Source organism: Callorhinus ursinus, unplaced genomic scaffold (assembly GCF_003265705.2).
Source record: "Callorhinus ursinus isolate GAN/ISIS: 27379988/994484 unplaced genomic scaffold, GSC_fseal_2.0 scaffold85, whole genome shotgun sequence".
Lineage (NCBI taxonomy): Eukaryota > Metazoa > Chordata > Mammalia > Carnivora > Otariidae > Callorhinus > Callorhinus ursinus.
In genome coordinates this window covers 2809848-2832683 of record NW_027397147.1, presented here as the reverse complement: position 1 = coordinate 2832683, position 22836 = coordinate 2809848, and the positions used below count along the sequence as shown (strand labels likewise).

General features: G+C 44.1%; 1 protein-coding gene across 4 annotated transcripts in view; it reads right to left on the bottom strand.

Moving 5' to 3' along the window:
• PRKCB (protein kinase C beta) overlaps nt 1-22836 on the bottom strand; it is a 318066-nt gene that overhangs the window by 35290 nt on the left and 259940 nt on the right. For all 4 annotated transcript variants that reach the window (XR_003205040.2, XM_025855449.2, XM_025855448.2 and 1 more), the window contains 3 exons: nt 10716-10807; nt 9049-9111; nt 3130-3268 (listed from right to left, as the gene is read on the bottom strand). Coding sequence is in view for 3 of the 4 variants with exons in the window: in XM_025855449.2 (XP_025711234.1) it covers nt 3130-3268; nt 9049-9111; nt 10716-10807 (294 nt within the window). In the remaining variant the exon portion in view is untranslated. The remainder of the gene's footprint in view (nt 1-3129; nt 3269-9048; nt 9112-10715; nt 10808-22836) is intronic.

Sequence of the window (22836 nt, the reverse complement as noted above, 5' to 3'; positions counted from 1 at the left end):
TGGTTTGCAAATACTTTTCCCATCCCATAGGTTCTCTTCTTACTTTGTTGGTGATTTCCTTTGCTGTGCAGGTTTTTAGTTTGATGTGGTCACACTTGTTTTGATTTTGTTGCTTGTGCTTTAGGTGTCATATCCTAAAAATCATGACCAAGACCCATATTGAGGAGCTTTGCTCTATGTTTTCATCTAGGAGTTTCATGGTTTCAGGTCTTACATTTAAGTCATTAATCCATTTTGAGTTAATTGTTGTGAGTGGTGTAAGATATGGTCCAGTCCGTCTCATTCTTTTACATATGAATACCCAATTATCTCAGCACCATTTATTAAAGAGACTATCTTCTCCATTGAGTATTCCTGGCTTCCTTGTCAAACATTAGTTGACCATATATGCTTAGGTTTTGTTCTGGGCTCTCGATTCTGTTCCGTTCGTCTACTTAGCATCTGTTTTTAGGCCAGTACCATAGTGTTTTGATGACTATAGCTTTATAGTATAACTTCAAATCAATAGTATAATGCCTCCTGCTTTGTTCTTTTTTAGCATTTCTTTCTTTTCTTTTCTAGAGAGCAAGATAGAGATAGAGAGGAGGAAGGAGGGGGAGAGAGAGAGGGAGAGAGAGAATCTTAAGCAGGCTCTGCACCCAGTGTGGAGCCTGACACGGGGTACGATCTCATGACCCTGAGATCATGACCTGAGCCAAAATCAAGAGTCTGACATTTAACTGACTGAGCCACCCAGGCACCCCATTCTTTCTCAAATCTTTGGCTATTCAGGGTTTTCTGTCGTTCCACATAAACTTGGGCAGTGTTTCTTGTACTTCTGTCAAAAATGCAGTTGAAATCTTGAATCTATTGATGGCTTTTGGTAGTATCAACATTTGACAATATTAATTCTTCTAATTCATGAACATGGGATGTCTTTCCATTTATTGGTACCTTCTTCAATTTCTTTCAGCAGTACCTCATAGTTTTCAGAGTAGAAATATTTCACCTCCTTAGTTAAATTTATTCCTAAGTATTTTATTGTTTTCAATGCTATCATAAATGGGATCCATTTCTTTATTTCATTTTCAGAAAATTTGTTGTTAGTATATAGAAATGCTACTGATATTTATACACTAATTATATACTAATTATTAATTGATAATTATATACTAATATTGTATCTTGTAACTTTACTGAATTCATTGATTAGATCTAACGGTTTTGGTTGAGTCTTTAGGATCTTCTATATATATAATCATGTCATATGCAAATAGAGACCATTTTTACTTCTTCCTTTCCAATTATGATACTTTTGTTTTCTTGCCTGATTGCTCTAGCTAGGACTTCTAGTACTATGTTGCATAGGAATCATGAAAATGGACACCTTTGTCTTATCCCTGCTTTTTCTGTATCTATTGAAATGAAGTTATTCTTTTATTCTATTAGTGACATATTACAATGACTGATTTGCATATGTTGAGTCACCCTTGCATCCCAGGAATAAATCCCACTTGATCATGGTGAATGATCCTTTTAATGTGCTCCTGAATTCAGTCTACTAGTATTTTATTGAGAATTGTTGTATCTACATCCATCAGGGATATTGTCCTGTGGTTTTCTTTTCTAGTAGTGTCTTTTTCTATTTTTGGTATTAGAATAATGCTGGCCTTGTAAAAATAGTTTGGGAGTCTTCCCTCTGATTTTTCAGAAAAAACTGAGAAAGATTGGTATTAATTTTTTTTTAAATGCTTGGTAAAATTCTCCAGTGAAGCCATCTAGTCCTGGGCTTTTCTTCATTGGGAGATTTTTGATTACTTATTCAATTTCCTTACTGGGAATTGGTCAGATTTTCTATTTCTTCCTAATTCAGTCTTATTAAGTTGTATGTTTCTAAAAAATTTTCCATTTCTTCTAGGTTGTCCAGCTTGTTGGCATATAGCTGTTCACTGTACCTTGATTTTTCTTCTCTTAATGTTTCCAAGATCTTTCCACATCTTACATATATAACTCAGTCTTTTGAATTGAACTGATGTGGTATTTCATACTATAAATAATCCAGTCTATTGTCCATTCCTTGATTGACAGACATTGTTCAAGTTAGTACATACGGATGTACTCTGATCTTTATAAGAGCTGCATGGTACTTCTTAATGTGAATGTAGCATATTTTAGCAAACCAGTCTTTTACTGATAGTCATTGAGGTTGCTTCCTATTTTTCATTATTTAAAAACAGCACTGTAACGAAGGACTTCAAACACATATCATTTCAGCTGTGTGTGTGTGTGTGTGTGTGTGTGTGTGTGTGTGTGTGTGTGTGTGTGTGTCGCAAACTAAGTTCCTAGAAGAACTGTTTTGGTAAAAGAGTATGCAGGTTTTAAATTTTGTGGCAAATTATTTGGTTACATGGGGGCCTCTCACCACCATTGTCCCAAATAAGTGACTGACAGTCAAGAAAAGAATTCTAGAATACCCATTTCCAAGACTCTGTGCCACATCCTCAGTTCCTTTCCTTAAAAATCTAGTAACAGATTGCAAAATGCCACTTCTCTAAGCACCAATTCAGAGAAAAAGGAAGGCTATCATCTGGCACAAATTCTGTACCATGACATGTTGGGGAAATCCATTCTGCAACTGACCGTTTCCTTTGGGAAGGGAGGGGGAGGCACTAGATTTAAATCTTTTCCCTTTCATTTATATCTTACTCACAAAAAGAAAAATTCTAAGTCTTTCAGGATTTAGTATCAGCACATAGATCCTGTGTCATATGTCAGCTCAGGGAAGCCCTCTCTGTTTCTCTTTCCCTTCTCTTAACAAACATTTCAATGTCATAATGAGGCAGTATCATATGGCCATGAGCCATAGCAGCTTGAAGAATTCTCCTGATGTGTGGATGGTTCTTTTTGAGTTTTATTTAAATTCTTCCCCAAACCTTGATGTATTTTGGGCCTGAGCTTCTGGATGTGTGCAAAGTTAATTTGCATGTGTGATCTCCAAGGAATGATTTAGAGTATAAGAGAAGGACTAGCCTGAGTTTTGCTTGCCAAGTACCCCCCTGGACCTTTCCTAGCTCTGACATGGTCATCTAGGGCACAGGGGAGGGATCAATGCAACATGGACATGTGTTAGGGGTTCCCATCAGCTCTCACCTCAGGGGCGATGTAGTCTGGAGTGCCACAGAATGTCTTGGTGGTCACCCCATCCCAGATATTTTCCTTACACATGCCAAAATCAGCAATCTTGATGTGGCCCTCTGAATCCAGCATCACATTGTCAAGTTTGAGGTCACTGCAGCAGACATAAAAATTTAAGGATTTAACAAATACTATTTATTTCAAGTTAACCAACAGCCACTCATGACGTGCAAAACACTGTGCTAGGTGTTGGGGAAGCACAGAGGTGAGTATAAGCCAGCCCTTGCCCTCTAATAGTTTATAATCTGACCGATAAAGAGGGGTCCACAAACTTGTCTGTTTTTCTTTTTCTACAGATCCAACTGTGCCAAGCATCTCACGAGGACACAATGAGACAGCAGCTCTGAGAAGAGAGAGCCACAGGAAGCTAAATAAAGAGCAGAGCATCCATAGAGGCTTCTTGTATCCAGGAGCATTTCAAGAGTCAGTCCTTGTACTTTAAGGACCCCTTATATTTCATAGTAAGATACATTTTCCACAAAATTATTATTTTTGAAAATATCTCTGAAGATCATGGAGGAAAAAAAAAAAAAACTGATGGAAAGAATCTTATTTAGCTTCAAGTGCTCCAAGCTCTCCTAGGCTGATTCCTAGGACGTGACCCCAAGAACTCCCATTGATTCTTTCACTCAAAAGAAAATGGGTTACACACCTACTACATGACAGGCACTATGCTTGGAGCTAGGTATATACTGTGAACAAGGTAAACAAACATTTTGCTCTTGTTCAGATTAAATTCCAGTATAGGGAAAAAGACAATTAACAAGTGTCCAAATCTATAATTATTATATGATTATTAATTATAATTATTATATATTACCAAATTATTACATTATTATTAATTCTATGATTATCATAGATTTTGATGGGCAGTGTGAAGAAAATGAAGAGGATGATGAATTAGTAATTGGGGAAGGTTTCTATAAACAGGATGCCAGAAAGGTGTCACCTCCATGGACGTAACATTTGAACCTTAACCTAAAGGACATGTGCTATACTTGCATTCTTTTATTTCATCCATGTTGATGAGGAGAGCTTGATTATTTTTGGAAATGCTTGCACATTCCCAGCGTATTGGTTACTCCAATATCATCACACTTTCTTCTTCCCTAAACATCTACTCCAATGTCAACACTTGGTATTTTAGTATCAATGAGTAGTGATGATCTATTGGCCAGTCTTCCTCAATCTCAATAGAGTCCAATTTCCTGAGAGGTAATGGGGTCTACTATTCAATTCAGATCTCTATCTTAAATCATCTTCATTGGGTGGAGGACATCTGCGGTACCTGTCTATTTTAGCATCTTGTGATGACAGCATCCCAATATTCCTTTGAAGGACTATCCTTCCCTGATTCTCAAACCATGTAAGATTGGTGGTGCTGATCCCAGCTCCCAGCTCCACAAGCAGTCATGTGGGCCTATCCTGGCCACTGGAAACACCTCATTCTGTTGGTCACAGTGACTGCTCCAGGAATGGCCATGTGATCCAATATGAGTTAATCAAAGCCATTGAGCATCAGCTCTGGCACTATTGTCAGGAAAGAGATGAGCTCTTTTTACATTGGGATTGCTCAGGTGGTAGAATGTAAGTCTAGTAAGTGCCAGGGGTCACCAGATGGAGAAGAAAGCTAGTAGCGATAAAGCAGAAACTGGAGGGAAGGTGATAAAGTGAACACTCATAACATCATTTGAGTCCCTGGACCCATCCCGGTGTAAGGTCACATGTGCCCCCCTGGACTTTTCAGTTATGTTAGCTATAAAATATCTTTTTTAACAAGTTAGTTTGAATTGAGTTGCTGTTGTCACCTTCGACTACAATACAACTTCGACTAGAATACAACCTGAAAAAAACATACTGGCATCTCCTATCTATGCATGTGAGGTCCGTTCATCCAAGGGGAGGCCCACGTGCACCCCATTTGCCAACAGCAACATACAGTGATCTTTGGTTCTGTCCATGTACCACCCATATCCAGCCTTCATCCTTCTACAAGCCACAGTCGTCTCTGAATGCCAGCTTAGAACTTACACTGGAATTTGTAGCAACTTGCTTCACCTAAACCTGCCAGGTCTACATGTGATTTGAGTAACAGAGACCCGTGACATTCCCCTCAGCTTGACCACAGGCCCCCAAACAGGCAGCTGGGGCAACTAGGAAAGTGATAACAACTTCATGTGTTATAGAAAAGGAGCTTCAGGGGGTGCCTGGGTGACTCAGTTGGTTAAGCATCTGACTCATGATTCTGGCTTAGGTCATGGTCTCAGGGTCATGAGATCAAGCCCTGCATCGGGCTCTGTGCTCAACACAGAGTCTGCTTGAGATTCTCTCTCCCTCTTCCTCTGCCCCTCCCCCCTACTCTCTAAATAAATAAATAAATAAATAAATAAATACAATCTTAAAAAAAAAAAGGAGCTTCAGGTGCCAAGAGCCAGCAGGTTATGCAGCTGGGGGACAACCCAGTCATATTCACTGCCACACATGATTTTTTTTTAAAGATTTTTTATTTATTTATTTGAGAGAGAGAGAGAATGAGAGATAGAGAGCACGAGAGGGAAGAGGGTCAGAGGGAGAAGCAGACTCCCTGCTGAGCAGGGAGCCCGATGTGGGACTCGATCCCGGGACTCCAGGATCATGACCTGAGCCAAAGGCAGTCGCTTAACCAACTGAGCCACCCAGGCGCCCCACATATGATTTTTTTTAAGATTTTATTTATTTATATGACAGAGAGAGACACAGCGAGAGAGGGAACACAAGCAGGGGGAGAGGGAGAGGGAGAAGCAGGCTTCCCGCCGACCAGGGAGCCCGATGCGGGGCTCGATCCCAGGACCCTGGGATCATGACCTGAGCCGAAGGCAGATGCTTAACGACTGAGCCACCCAGGCGCCCCTGCCACATATGATTTTTGATAGTCTACTACATTCTTTAGCTCAATGTAATAATCTGTCATTTCTTCTTCAGAAGGGGGCTGGAGCAATTGTTTTCATTTTCAGAAATCCATCAAGGGCAAAACCATCACACATTCTAGGGATGGTGATCCATAAATAAGACACAAAGCTTGGAAGGATCTTTGTCTCCCCACACCCAACATCTCCAGTTATGCCCCTCAGAGAGGGCAAGTCTAACCTAATTCCTCATCCTCTCTACTTAAGAATTATCCAATTAACTAGAGATGTAAATGAAAGAGGGAGAGATTTGTAACATTTTAAAAGACCTTACCACATGAAGGTCACCTCAATGAAGTTATAAAACCACACATCTTCTGCCATGTAATTTTTTCTTTACTGGTTTTCATTTGATTATCAATTTCAAAAATTCTGTCTCAATCAAGGTTTTTGATTGTGAGCAACAAAAATCAACTCTGACCATGTCAACCTGGAAAGAGATTGTTAAAAAGGTACTGGAAGTTCACAGAATCTCCTAGGAGGGGCTGGAGAACCAGATGTAGAAGCAAGCCAGCTAGGAACAATGCTTAATTGCATGCAGAGCTGGGCCAGTGAAGATGTCACAGATGCCACCACTGGGTACAGACATCTTGTTCCATGAAGCGTAATGCTGGACTCTGGACACTGTTGCTAAGAAGTGCTTCCCCCTCATGCCTCTGGAAAATAGATGTAGCTGATTCCTATGGCCACTCTCAATTCTACAGTCTCTGCCTTTCTTGGTCACTACCTTCTGATTCATCATGTTGTGTAAGTGGTCACACAACTGTCACTCTGACAAGTGTCAGAGCCTGGGTGGTGTGTCTGCCCTTGCTGCAGGGAGGCCGTGAGAGTATCTGGAATTTTCCATCTGTAGAACAGGAGATGGACTTTGTTCCTACACACGAATGAAAGGGATTCAGATGCTGAATGCCTTAAAGATGTGATAAGTGTCCCCTAAGAAGTATGAATAGTTGAGGAAGAATGGGAGAATGTGTTAGTAGAGAGCTTTGAGTTAGGCAAAGTCTTAGCACTGAAGTCTAATCTTTGTATTTTATGACCGGAATGACAAAGGTCCTGGATCCCAGACCCCAAGCCATGACCCTACTAGATTGGAAACCCAACCCTGAATCCCAACCCAATTGACAAGAAACTCTATTTCCTCTCCGGGCTCCTCCCCTGGGGCTGGAGTTTCTTCCAATAAACTTGCAGTCCCACATTTAATTTTCTCAGCAAACCTCAGTGGCGAGTTCTATTCTAGCCAAGACCCATCCTGTCCAAGAGTTAAGTTCTAATGTCAGCACATAAGGTGAAAACCATGTGGAGTGAATGATCACCCATGATCCCCGTTCTTCAGTTAAGCCCCTGCTGAAGTTACTGGCTTGAATTAGGGGTCATGTCATATGGAAGATAATGTGTACCCTTCAACACCAGAGTTCCATTTGGCACAAGGTGCTCCCACTTACGGCAGTCAAAGAGGAAATGGAATCAGAGGCTTCCTAGGTGCATCTCTTGCACATAGTGATACAGGTTCATTGAGGGCAAGCATGGCCAGAATGAGCATGCGATTCACAGTTTGAATTCTTCTTTTTCTCTCTCTTTTTATTTCTTCACTGAGCTCGCCCATGTGCCAGGTGAAACCATTCCTCTTCCTGACCTTCATTCATCCCTCCACTATCAGGAATAATGAAGCAGAGTAGGGACTCTACATACTCAGGACGATTGTCCCCTCCTCCACTAGATTCATATCAGCACTTCAAGGAGTTCAGAAAAAGCCCCTGGACTCTGCAGACTTTTGGCAAGGTGCCCACCTTCCATCTCTCCAATCCATCAGTGCCCACAGCCTCCCCTCCACTATCTGCCTTGAGACCACCACGGCTCATCTTTTTACACTTTTTGGCCCCACGTCCTTCAGTTGCAGCAAGACGCCAATCCCATGCTCTCCACAGCGTGACAGGCACCCCCGTCATCACCAGGCCCACGCCAGTCCCCTCCCCCGCTCGTCTTTTCTCCCTAGCACTTATCGCTCCTTGACAGGCTCTATCTCTGTGATTTACGTATCCGTCTCCCAGCACTACAACTGAAGTTCTCCAAAAGCAGGAGCTTTTGCCTTTTTTCTTCCCTGTTGCATCTGCACCGTCGAGAAGAGTGTCTAGCACATAGTAGGCTTTCAATAAATGTCCATCAGCTAAATGAATGGCATGGAATTTTATGGCTCTTCACGATCTTTTAGATAGACCTTCACCCGTGCCAAGTGCCCTTTGGAAGCCCCGGGCCCCTGTCAGCCTCTCTTGCATAACCAACCAGCCCAAGCCCGCACTGCCTCTGCCATTGCATCCGTGTGGTGTAAGGAGAATTGTACATCCCGGACTCACAGTCAAATAGCAGCCTCAGGCTCAGTAGTCTGCCTTGCGTGAAATATAAAACGGTATGACTCATACAGCTATGATCATACACTTGCTCCTCCAAAAACGGGCAAATGCCAAGTCCTGAACTTAATCCTATCTTTCAGGGCAAGCATTTCAGAGATTAATTTCTAAACTGTAGTTACGTAGCAAAAAACAAAACAAAACAAAAAAAACCCCTCATAATAACGACCCATCATATCCCTGCCAGCCGAGATTCTCTGCTTGCTCCCCAGATTTGGGGTCCCGAGGCAAGAGAAGGAAGTGCTGGGCCCCCACTGGCGAGCTTGCCCTCCTTCAAGCAAATGATCTCCCATTTGAGGCTCTGAACCATCACTGGTGGCAGGGTCCATAGTGATCTTCCGTCAGCATCTAAAGGTGCCCAAACTTTGCCAGGGCAGTGGGCGATGCGAACACATGCCCAAGTCAGGACTGGAGGATTCCTCCCCCACCAGGGATTCTAATTTTAAAAGCAGTTAAAGAAAGAGGCAGGGAGGGGAGGAGCTGAGGGAGCGGAGGGGATGGAAGGGGTTGCAGTGCTCACTTACCGGTAAATGATGCCCTTGCTCTGTAAGAAGAACAGACCGATGGCAATTTCTGCAGCGTAAAATCTGAAATTAGAAAAAAAAAAAAAAAGCAATGGAGAGATTCAAGGACACTGTATGCCTGGCAAACCCTCAGAATTCAATACAATATTGAATGAGGCATGGGGCATTCACATCCCACCGTGGACGGTCAACCACACATCTCGTAACACAAAGTGTGGGGGTGTGGGCAAATGAACAGGGTTTAGAGAGCCATGAGGCTGCCTTCAGGACAAATCAGGGTGGGCAGAGGTTTAGCAGCTGATCAGTGAGGAGGAGGCCATGGGGGAGGACGGACTGGCTGGAGAATGAGTTTCAGTGTAAGGCAAGTTTAAGATCTGAATACTAACAGCTCATCTGTTGAAGGCTTACTGTCTACATACCATCGTTGTAGGTCATTATCTGATTAAATTCTAATAACCATCCTCTGAGGTAGGTCCTACTAGTACCTCCCTCTTCCTTAAATGAGGAATTGAGGGTCAGTGACAGAAAAGGACTTGGCCAAGTTATATCACTAAGGAATGGCACAGCATCTGCCCAACGTGTAAACTCTTAACGGAGGCCCTGAAGGAAAGAGATTTTGAGAGAATCAGAAAGTCCCAGTTATACCACAGGGTTAGGCGGGGCTTTAGGGAACTCTATTAAGTGTCCTGACAATTTGTTTTGTGTGATAATGGGATGAGGGTCTGTGGTCAATTAGGTGTTAGAAGTAAAAGAAGCACCAAGCCCATCGTCCCCTTAGAATCATGGCAAGACCTAGGCATGGAACATGGAGCTATCTAGAATGCAAACCCTACCAGAATACAGTGCTCACCACCTCGGCAGGTGGGAGGGGAGAGGGCAAAGCTTAGCTGAACAGGAGTCAGCAAGCCTCTGGAGTGACCGGATGCGCCCTAGGTGAGTCCTGGGGAGCTTTCTAGAGGGACAATGAGATCTTAGCCAGCTGCTCAGGAGAGGTGATCTCTGCTAATCCTATGACTTGCTGTTCCTGTTCACCAGCAGGGGAAGAATATGATGAGATCCGTGTTCCCAAAAGAAAAGACTGGCTGCCTTGGGGACTGACAGGGACAGAATGGACTCAGCAGGGGAAACACATTTCCAAAAACCCAATCGTCTCCCCACCCAGGAGCCTCGGGGCACAGCCACAAAGCAACTTGATTGGTCATCCCCCCAGGAAGGAGAGCATCCAAGAGAGTGAGCGATGGAGAGCAGAGCACAAGAGCAAAAATGTGGGTCAGAATGTGGACCTGTCTCACACTAGCTCTGTGATCTTGAGCAAGTTTCTACAAACTCTCTGGGCCTGGCACACAGTAAGCTCTCAAGGAAGACTGGCAAATGAATAAACAAAAGCTACCATGACATCCCACAAGGACTCTACGGGACCTTCCTTTGGAGTCAAGGGCAAAAATCAGAGCTAGAGAAATAGCTGTGGTTTTCAAGCTTCAAGTTCTGGTGTCAAGGAAAGAAAGAAGTATCCCATATCAAGCAGAATACCTTTCTCCCCGGCCATACATTTCTCTAGAAGAAGCAGCTCAAGATGTTAAGAATCCCTATTCAGCTGAAAACCCAAGGTAACTAATAGCCCACCCAAGTATCCCAAGGGAAAAAGCACAGCACAAGTTTGTACTTACACAGCATGAGGCTCCTTAAACCGGCCAACTTGTTGGATGTGGTACATGAGATCGCCCCCGTTCACGTACTCCATCACAAAGTACAGGCGGTCCTAGAAGAGAGCAAACCGCAACATCAATATCCAGTATGTCTCAGGTTCCACATGGAGAGCAGGGAATAGCTGGGATTTAGGATCAAAACCCCCAGGACTCGACGACAGGCCCCCATGTTCCAGGCCCATTATTCCCCCAAGTGTAATATTTGTACCACTGGAAGTATGCAACTGGGCATTAGGTCCATGAATTTTTAAAAATTAATAGCTGTCAAGTTATATTTGTTTGTAGTGGAAAATGTAATTAGCACATTAATATTGTGACTTCATGAATATTATTGTTTAGAATAAAGCTAATTGTAATAAAGAATAGAAAATAAATACATAGATCATATTACAGATAATAGGTAGCTGTGGTAATCAGCCTCCATGATGGCCCCCCATGATTTTCACCCACTGGTATTTACGTCCTTGCATAGTAGCCTCTTCCCACAAGGAATAGGACTGACTTGTGTAACAAGTAGAGTATTGTACAAGTAAAGTAGTGTGTGATTTCCATGACTAGGTCACAAAAGTGACCTAGTGTGGCTAGGTCACACTAGGTGTGACCTCCATTTTGTGGCTCCAAATGTGGCTTCCATTTTGCTCTCTCTTGGATCACTTGTTTGGGGGAAGCCAGCCGCCAGGTCATGGGAACGCTCAAGCAGCATCTCAGGAAGGTATGTCCGGCAAAGAACCAAGCCCTCCTGCCAACAGCCAACACCAGCTCCCCAGCCATAAGAGGGAGCCACCTGGGAAACAGACCCTCCAGCCCTAGTCAAGCCTTCTGATGACTGCAGCCCAGATAACAGCTTGATGACAACTTTCAGGTGGGACCCCCAAGCTAGAACCACCCAGGTTAGCCACTCTTTTGAGTTCCTGATCCACAGAAACTGTGAGATAATAAATGTTTATCATGGTTTTAAGCCCTTGAGGTTTGAGGTATTGTAGTAGATATCTAACATCGCGACTATGGGGGAAAAATGAATTATTAGAATTTGAGAAATAGTGGCCTCAGAGAACATATCCAGAAGGAAATGAATTTGGGCCAGAAAAAGGAATCTATACCCCATTCAGGGAATTCTTTAAACATGTCTTTCAAGGGAGATGGGAACTCTCTTAGAGTCAGGGGCTGTGTTCCGCTCAGCCGCGTAAGCCCTGTTCCTGTTCCATGACTAGGTCATAGTAAGTGTCAAGAGAATGGTACCAAACAGATTTTATTTGGAACCCAGCTTTGCTTCCTGATTTGGAAAGGTTATTAAACACCTGGGTCTCTTCATCTGTGACATGGAGATTAATAATAATAATAATAATAATAATAATAATAATGATAATAACTGAACCACAGTGTTGTTGCTGGGACTCAGTGAGACAGATGAGTGTTATGGTCCTTGGGGGAACACCTCCATGAGATTTGCCTCTTCTCCTTCCATCAAGGGGTGCCTGCTAAATGAACAAATGACTTCACCTCTTCTTAGAGAGGTCCCCTTGGGCCAAGTCACGTGATCAACTTAATAAAAAAATCAAAGAGAACGGAATGGAAATGATCAGAGCGCCCTGCACAGAGTACCCCTAGATATGTTATGTTTTGGTTATATTTATGTGTTTTTGGTTAAATTTGTAGGTTGGTATGGCTGGGTTGCAATGTAAAAGGAGGTTTGCTGCCCAGAGTCACAAAGCTGTCCTGAGGGACTGTGAGACCAGGAACCCAGAGAGAATGAAGATGACATGCGTGAAGTGCTCTAACATGCAGCTGGCCCTCCAAAATCTTAACAAAATCTTTCTTACAGTGCACAGAACTTTATCTTCTACGTAACAGTCATAGATGCATGTGTCCAACATGTATTGTCTAATAATTAGAATGATACCTCTTATGAAATAAAGCTACCATCTTGTGAGCATTTATCATGGGACTGAGCCAACCACTTCAAATATTTTACCCACTTCTCTTTCTAAACTACCCAACAGGACAGTATTACCTTGCTCCCCCTTTTAAAGATGTGAAAGTTAAAGCCCAGAAAAGGGTAAGTAACTTGCTGAGGGTCACTCAGCTGTTCAGCGGCAGAGCTGGGATTTGAACCCAGGCAGTTCCGTTCCAGGCTCCTGCTGTGTAAGGTTCAGAGCTAGACATTGTACGGATGTGTGGGTGTGTCCTCCTCTCTAAGAGCTTCCAGTCCAGGAGTGAAGAGAAGAGATAGAGAGCTGAGCGCCAGCCACACATCAAGACAGAAACTGGCAGGTCATAGGCGAGACGCACAGGTTAATCGATTATTTCTGACAAGTCAAGAGACTTTCTCAGACCGATACTACTTGACCCCTACAACATCTTTAGTGAGAGGCAGAGACTGAGGTAGAATTATCACTTCTGTTTCTCAGTGTCCAAGGCCTATGAGATTTGCAAAAAAAAAAAAAAAAAAAGGTCACATTCAAGTTAGTGGAGACAGCCAGAACTGCCAACACCCAGCCCCTGGTTCTTTGGGGTTTTTTGATAGAAAACAAGCCTTAAAAATAGCATCTGTCTTTGCTGCACATTGAAGGGAACCAAAACACTTGCTTTTAAAATTATTTTTAAAACTAGCAGATGGCATTGGCCACAGAGAGAAAAGCAAGTGAGGGAGAGATTTCACTTGCTTGCTTTCTGCTTGGAAGAACTCAGCTTGCCCCCCAAACTCATTAGTTAGAATCCCAACATCAGGGAGAGCCCCACTGCAGACCACGTTTTGTGGTCTGTTTCTACCACGAACCGTATGCAAGGAAATACTGCGATCCATCATCTTTGAACCGTACTGAGTCTGGCTTTGGCACACCGGTACTTTACATATTAAACACTGTGGCTGGCATCCGGTTCGCCTTCCATTTTCCGAACACACACTTAATGATGTTCCCTCTTAGGCGAGGCATTATTCTTCTTCCAAAAATGCCACTGTGAATCAATCCATGGTGCCCGATGTTAAGAACTCCCCCGATGAGTGGGGAGACCAGATAAGTTTCCAAACAGCAACGTTTCCCAAAGTGTGGTGGGAGAGAACTCCAGGTGGGCTATGGACGCATATGGCTTTAGTTCGTTCATTTTGTGTTTATTTTAATGTGTATTTTGGACACCATAACTCCCCCTTGACGCCCCTGATTTTATGGCTCTGACTGCTGAGAGGGAGAGAGGAGTGTATGGAGTTACAAAGGAGAAGAGAGCAAGGCAGGGGTGGACCAGATTATGATACATGGCGTAAGGCCATCACCCTTCAAACTTTGGTTTTCTCACGCACCAGCCTCTAGATTTTACCGTTTGTCTGCCTCATCTACTAAAATTTACTTATTTTAAAATATTTCCATGAACCCACTTTTTCACTGGAACACATTGTTGAAAAATTTTAAAACGTCATACTAAAGTCATAAATGGAATTTGTCTCTGCAAAAAAATAAATGCATATCTGGAGTCTATCAACTTTATGCTATATCCAGCCTGGCTTTGTTACATCGATCCCTCAACTGACTTATGCTTAAAACCAATGCATTTTGTCCATGGACCACCAAGTTCATCTCCCACTCCAAAGTAAAGAACATCAAAATTTGAAAAACACTGCTGGGGGCAATCTAGAGCCAATCTTGAGCAATCTGAATTTTATTTTATTTTAAGATTTTATTTATTTATTTGGCAGAGAGAGCGAGAGTGAGCACAAGCAGGGGGAGAGGCAGAGTGAAAGGGAGAAGCAGGCTCCCCGCTGAGGAAGGAGCCCGATGCGGGGCTCAATCCCAGGGCCCTGGGATCATGACCTGAGCTGAAGGCAGACACTTAACTGACTGAACCACCCAGGCACCCCTGCAAAGTGAACTTTAGAATTTTCCTTGGGCATTTATTTTTGCAAGTCATGTATTAGGTGTTAAAGGGATAAAAATGATGAATAAGATACAGACCTTGCCCTCAGAGAATTCAGTCTTTGTGAAAACAAATATGCAACTAACTTGAGCCATAATCTAAAATAAAATGTGATAAGAGAAAGTGCGTGACAGGCACAAAGAGGGAGCTCTGGGGGCGTCAGCTAACTAAATGGACCTCACCCACTGCCTTGGATTCTTACATAATTATCCCCCCCACTGTAGGGCCCTGAAATTTGACTCCCCATTCTTATTTTTTAAAATTTATTTTATTTATATTTACAATTATTATTATAATTTTAGTAATCTCTACACCCAACATGGGGCTCGAACTTACAACCCCGAGATCAAGAGTGGCGTGCTCTTCTGACTGAACCAGCCAGGCACCCCCATGTTCCCCGCTCTTCCGATAAAATTATTTCAAGGCCTCAAAAGATCTTTCTTCCGGTCACATGCAGTAGTTTTCGATTAGGACCTATTCGCTGTACCCTACTACGTGAAAATCAGAATGTATTGAGTATCGAGAATCTCCCACTTGTTCAATTTTCCGAAGAGGACATGCACAGCTCAAAGCTTCAACCCTCATCTCTCTGGGCTGATGAAAATCTTGACTTATATTTCCATCTTCTTTCTTTCTCCCGAGTTCCAGTCAGCTCCAGCTGGCTACAGGACGTCTCTATGTGGGTGTCCCACTGTCAACTCCAATTAAAAGCTCAGAAAGGCAAGCTCACCATCCTTCTCTTCAACCTAGCCAGTCTGCGCAACTTCCAAAGTGTTCTTCCCAAATTGTCATTGTTATTGGTGTTATTCCTCATTACCCGCTGCCCTTGTCCCCTTGGCACGAAACGACTTCCGTCAATTTTAAATCTCCTTTCCCCTTTATCTCCCGTATTCAATCAGTAATTAAATCAAACTAAATATCTGTCTGTCACACCACATCATGAAAAATGGTTGGACAGGATGTGTCACATCTGGAGCGTGAGTGTAAGGGTCATTTGATTTAAAACACTGACTGCAAGGCACGTGCCATATTTATCTGGGGGGCCCGGCGTAGGGCAGAGAATTCAAAGAAATCATCATTCTTTCTCCAAGACAGCTGAAAGTGGGATATCCATGTGACCGCCTGGGGGGATGCCTGCCACTTTTAATAAGACACCACAGACAGAGAAGATCAACAATGTGGGCAACTCTAACTGCACGCCCCCATGCTTTCAAGGGAGTGTCAGTAAGCATTTACCTACTGCATGATCTTTAATGATTTTCTAAGCTGGCCAATGAGTTAATCCTGTTTGTAAGCTGTTCCTCTTACTGCTCAGATGCATCTGTTTCTCTCGAGAAGCTTATGGTGTGGTGGTTAAGAGCCCTAGCTTTAGCAAGCACTAGTCCTGGGTTTAATCCCAATTATACCACTTACCCACTCTGAGACCTTGCAACAGATACTAAACCTTCCCTGCTTTCTGAAAGCGGTAAGAATAGCTTCTCCTTCAGAGGTTTTTCCAAAGATATATCAGATGAAGCACATCCCATCTATGCAAACTCACAGAGCCTCCCTCAAGTCAGCATGTGGTCAAGGACATGCATCACACACAATTTTTCTTTCCTCTCTACTCTATAGCCTTAGAATTACCATCAGAATCAAGCAATGGACTCCTCTTTTTTTCCAGCTTTCTGAGCCTTGCCATTCTACATGTAGAGCAAAGTTCTCAAGGGCTAGGACCATCTCTCCTCTTCCTTGGATTTCAACAGACCTTTAATCATTGAATGAATGTGCAGAGGCCACCGTTAAGAAGGCAGAGAGACCCAGGCTGTGTCTCTTCCAACCCATGCCCACTTTATAGGCCTGGGTTGCATTCCTGAGTCCTTTCCTGAACTCAGGATCCTCTGATACTTCTGTTGCCTAAAGCCCTGAAACCTGTGAAGCTCTCACCAGCTTCCTCTCCTTGGAGGCCCTCAGCACCATGTTTGTATCACTAGCAGCAGGCTCTGTCCTGCTCCAACACGGTTAGTCTCCTTGCACTCAAGATGGCGTCTCCCGCCTGAGGCGAGTACCATATCCCTTCCCTGTAGATAAAACCCCTTCCTAAAGGTTCCAGCTGAGTTAGTGGTTGCCAACTACCAGCTGACTGGGCCAGGAATCAAACGTCTGACCTATGCGGAACCAATCAGATTCTCTTCCCTACGAGTATGAATTAGGACTCAGGGAGTTGGGCAGATAGGCAACTGGCAAGGGGCCAGGGAAGCTACATTACCATGATCAGGGAGAGACAAAGAAAACAAGGAGAAAGAAACAAGAGATCTATTCTAGAAAGCTTTGAAGTTCTAGTTCTTCATGCGGCTCAGGTACATCTTTGCCTTTGGGTTGTCTCCTTCCAATAAAATTCTGTCTCTCTCTTTTTTAAACATGAGATAGTTTGGAGGAAGAAGTTTTCCGTTTCTTGCAACCCAACCATTGTCAACTGAGACTACACCAGAGCTTCCTACAGCAACGCCCTTACGTCAAACCATATCCTGGGATACTGCCAATCCCAAGTTACCAGGACCCCTCGGACACTCGCGGTGCTCGATGGACAGGCCATCAGGGGCCAGCCCTGCAAGTGGAATCATCCCCATCCCCTTCCCTGTCCCTGCATGCATTCTGGGTTGCCTTGCAACTGAGTTCTTGCTGGACCATGACAGCAAATTTGGGAAGGAAGTAACTTCTGTCCTTCAATGACTCATAAAATCTAATTCTATTTAAAAAAAAAAAAAAGAAGTGCATATGTTCAATTGAAAAGAAAACATTTAAAATAGATGTTTTGCTAAGGAGACGTAACTGCCTGTGCCCACTGGCAGTTGGGATATTGCATGAATGTGCCAGGCTGACAATTGTCCCTGGGAAAAACTGCAGAAGGACTGGAGGGAACATAATCCTTTTGTGCCCATGAGCCAGGTGCCCCTCAAACCCAGCTCTATCATGCAGGTAGCTTCCACTTATTGTTTATTCTGCACATTGTACATCATCTTTTTAAACCCTCCCTTATTATGGTCACTTTAAAGATGATGAAATCAATAGAGCTGTTAAGTGTCTTTCTAGAGGTCACACAGCCACTAACCACAGACCCAGATTTATCTGACCGAGGCGCTCATGCTTATCCCTTTGTGCTTCTAGAACAATTTGCCTAAACCCCAGCTCATCTAATGAGCAATTTTTAAAATTCAGCTTCTTTCTGATGGAGTTTACATCTCCTTGGGTATTAACTTTGGCCATCTTGTGGCATATTCAACACTTTTAAATTGTTTTATGAGAGACATTTCTGAAATCATATACATTCAAAATGAAGACAATTATCTACGGACCCCTCCCTAAATCAAAGCAATGTTTTGATTTGTCTGTGCCTCTTTCGGATCCTTTTCCGTGTGCATATTCAGTTATAAAATGTTTAGAATCATCTCTTAAATAAAATCTAATTCCTTTCATTTCATTTAATGTTGTGCCATGCATATTTGTCAGAGATTCTTTTCATCCAATTTTTTTGAGAATGCTTCCAATGGAACTTTGCTTTTCTAAATAAGTTTTTTTGAAATGAAATTTGCATCATTCCAAGAATGACAAAAGTTCTTTTGCATGGCGGTGGGTGTCTTTTTCCCGTTTATCTATTTTGGCCACCTTCAGAATTTTTTTTATTCTATTAGGATCTTTCATCTTCAAAATTCAAAGTTGCTCGCAAGAAAAACATCAAATTTGCAGCACATTAGACTAGATTTGTCATTTTTTAAAAAGGTAGCTGATTCATAAAGGAATTCTGGGTCATAAAATGCAAAATGACAATCCACTCGGGCTACACTGGCCTCCTCTCTGCTCCTCAAACACACTGAAGCATGTTCCTTCCCGCTTCGGGCACTTACACTCACTCTTCCTCCTCCTGTCTAGAACACTTTGCCTCCAGATAGCCACATGCCTCACTCCCTCACTTGTTCTGGTCTCTGCTCAAATGTCATCCTTATCAGAAAGACTTTGCTTTGATCATCCAATCAAAAATAGCATCTCTTGGGTGCCTGGGTGGCTCAGTTGGTTAAGCGACTGCCTTCGGCTCCGGTTATGATCCTGGAGTCCCGGGATCGAGTCCCGCATCGGACTCCCTGCTCAGCGGGGAGTCTGCTTCTCCCTCTGACCCTCCCCCCTCTCATGTGCTCTCTCTCTCTCTCTCTCTCATTCTCGCTCTCTCAAATAAATAAAATCTTAAAAAAAAATAGCATCTCTCCCACCAACCCCTCCATTTCTAGAGCCCCATTATTTCTTGTGGTTTATTATCTGCCTCCCCCATTGGAATGCAAATTCTAAAGGAACAGGGACTTTATTTCTTTTGTTCACTGATGTCCCCCTCATGAGGATGCAGCTGGGTCCTGACATGTTTATTTCAACAAATAAATATTTGCTGACAGAATCAATAAGCCTTAGTAGCCTCCATCTATTGGCAGGAATGATCTGACTTTTAGGGGATGCTGGCTTCAGAGAGGCTGCCTATTCCAGCCCAGCCTTCCTCCTCCTCTGCAGCACCAATCAGGGGGTCCGGGCCGACGCAATTCTGGAAGGTGAGTGTGAGCCAGATGACCACCTCCACGGGCCATCCCCAAAAAGGAGCCTTCCTGCTCACCCGAGCCACGCTAATGATGGTTAGCCTCATAAATATGCAATGCTCCCTACATTTTAAAATCACTCCCACCACAAAACCTTTCCAATCATTGCCAGATCCTTGTGGGGTAAGTAGGTGACCCTTTCATAGTAGAAAGAACACCTTCAAGGGCCATTAGAAAACCCACCACTTACCAACTGTGTGCCAGGCGATGCACCTCTCTGAGGGTTGGCTTCCTTTGTGCCGAAACGTGAACAGCCCTCACTTATAGTGTTCTTGTGAAAGTTGGATGTAATCAAGCCTTAATGTAAAAATGACTTATAAACTTGGAAAAGGAACCTGGAGTTGAGGCAGCGGCAGGAGAGCAAGGTTGGGGTTCTGGAGTCTGGCCGAACAGATCCCAGCACCGCCCCTTATCTACTGTGTGACATTGCACGAGTTACCTAACATCTCTGGATACCAGTGTCCTCAGCTACAAAGCAGGGAGAGTAACGGCATCTACCAGGAGAGGTGCTGGGGGAATACGATGGGAGAGTACCTGCCGAGTGACCCACGCTGAAGTGCTCACAACGCTGGCTGTTGTTTCTGGTTGCTGTTTTTATCATCCCCGTTAAGGCCAGCTGGGTGGCAACTCAACATCCCATACTAGCAGAAGCCTGGGCTCTGAGTTCAGTGGGCCTGGGACCCCGTGCTGTGTCTAGGGAAAACTACCCAACATCCCACATCCCCCAGCCTTTCTCCTACAGTGTGAGATGACAGCTAATCCCTTCTGTTGCAAGATTTTTCCGGCGAGGCTAGAAGTGAAACGAAGTTTTCCAAGTCCATACATGGTGGACGCTCGGATGGAGAGTCAGTTCTGCGCTGGAGAGGGAAGAGCTGAGGAGCACCACGAGCCTTCCCTGAGCAGGTGAGAGGTGAGCCAGGGGTCAGGGCTCGGGCCCCCTCTGGAGCCTACAAACAGGCTGGCTGTTGGTGGCTCTGCCCCGGGGCTGTCAGACGGACTAGAAATCCAGCGAGTCACACTCGGCGCATTCAAAAGACCTCACACTTGCAGCAGTTAAGTGTAAAGCTCGGTGGAGCCAGGCTGCCTGGGTTCAAATCCTGACCATGAAATATACTCGCCGTGTGGCCTCAGTCCGCTCGTCCTGTAGGATGATGACAGGACCCATCTAAAGGCTGTCATGTGGCTTCAGAGTGTAGCCCTGGGCCTCATGTGTAGTAGGCATTATTGTGTCTTTGAAGTACATTTATGTAAAATCAAAATATATGTGCTGGAAGAAGCTATCTGCTCCTGGGTGAACAGGAGGTGGGAGGGGCACCTGCTCAGCCCCCAGTGGCCTCTGACTCTGGCCGCAGGTCAGCGGGTGCCTCGCCTCAAGCCAAGCACACCGGTGACATTTAAAGTTACATTTTCCCCACACAACACAGCCCTTAGAGACAGGGTAGCGACTTCCTCTGATCTGCAACAGCAAGGTGGCGATCTGTTCCATCCTTGGCCTGGCTGGATCAGGAGACTGTGGGTTGGCCGCCTACACGGGACTTCTGTCTGCACACAAGACTCAAAGCCACTGAACTGTGTTCTCGGCTCTCAGACCCTCTTCCCTGACATGTGGCACCGCTTGAGGGGACCCAGGGCACCGCACAATTCCCAGGTAAACGCCATCCCCGCTGTCTAATGCCAGAAAGCATACTGAAATACAAGTGAAGGAGGGAGGGCAACATGAAAAGAATCGCCTCAAATCCACTCAACTATCATTTTTCAAACAGTAAATTACTAACAAAGGTACGGTATATTAATGAGTTAATATTAGTCACACACATTAGACTAATACCCCCAATCTCAATACATTCAGTTGAAATTGAAAATGGTGCTCTAAGTTGGTCCAGCCTCCTGCTTGAGAACAAGATCTCTTCTTGATCTACTGACGTCTGTCAGTGAACTTGGGGAACCCCAATGGGAAGAAGAGAAGATGAGGGATGAAGGAGGCTGAAGGTTTGAGAATCTAGTTTGGTCCTGTCTCTGCCACCCCTGGAGTGCCTTTAGCACCTAATTCCCTAGAAACTCCAGCTTTGGAATTCCTTTCACCATCTGTGCCAAGACCCTTGTAGGATGTGACCTGTGGCTCACTTCATCTTTTTCTTTACCTTGACTCTCCTCTTTTAGGCAAAAATATTATTTTAGAAGCAAATGTTAGTCACCTTTGGAGCATAATCATGAACCAACTAATGACAAACTGTCCAATAACAAGAAAGGATCGAACATGGATTCTGCCTTTCCTATATGAACGGTGCCACCGGCAACTGAGGAGGGGCAGCCCGTCTTCCCAGAGGCATTCCAACGAGTACAGGAAAAAGAAATGACAGAAGAGGATATCAAACATCAAGGGACCGTGGCACTGCGTGAGCATCAGTGGTTTGTCAACTTCATAGAAAGAGGGACACGGAACGTTACACGCCTTTGAAGGAAAGAGCACACCTTCTCCTCCATTCTTGCCAAAGGGATTGGACCTGAGTCTGGCCAAGTCTCTAGGTCCAGCTACCAATTTGCACGAAAGCACCGAGGACGAGATGGGGAGGAAAGCACACGCAGGAGCCCCAGGACTGTGCAGTCAGCTAAATCCAGACCAAAAACGCTCCGGGTCAAACAGCCGGGGACCTTCAGCACATAAAGGGACTGGTCCAAGGAAGGGATAGAGGGGAGAAATCACCTGTATTAAAAGGCTCAGAAGACACAGCTGGTTTCTACAAATGGGAAAGATTAAACTATCGTATTAAGACACTGATAAGACTCAAGTGATAAAACTAAAAAGACATGCAAGGAAGTCAAGCTACTGTTGGCCGAGAGATTGAGATTAGAACGTGAAGAAGATTCCAGAGTGGCTGGCCAAAGTTCTGCTTCTCAACCTGGCTGGTGGTTTGGGGAACTTAATAACTCATTGCTAAAACATCTGTTTTGTGTGGTTTTCTGTATTTGCCTTATAATACCTCAAAATTTAAAAATTGAAAGACTTTACTGTGCTATCGTAAATAGAAGAAATCTGTAAAAAGAAAAAAAATATATTTATATATAAAATAAAAGCAAACCAATGACCTAGAAACTGGTGTTTGCCAAAGCTCAGAACCTGAAGCCTGGTACTCTGTGTTAAAAAGGGAAGTGTTAAAAAAGATAGTACAGGGGTACTGGCACCAAATGGAAACATTGCCCTTGAGGCACTCAGAATTAAAGCGGATTAAAAGATGAATGCAATCTGGGGCGCCTGGGTGGCTCAGTTGTTAAGGGTCTGCCTTCAGCTCAGGTCATGATCCCAGGGTCCTGGGATCGAGCCCCGCATCGGGCTCCGTGCTCGGCAGGAAGCCTGCTTCACCCCCTCCCACTCCCCCTGCTTGTGTTCCCTCTCTCGCTGAGTTTCTCTCTGTCAAATAAATATAAAATCTTAAAAAAAATAAAAGGTGAGGGCGCCTGGGTGGCTCAGTTGGTTGGGCGACTGCCTTCGGCTCGGGTCATGATCCTGGAGTCCCGGGACTGAGTCCCACATCTGGCTCCCTGCTCAGCGGGGAGTCTGC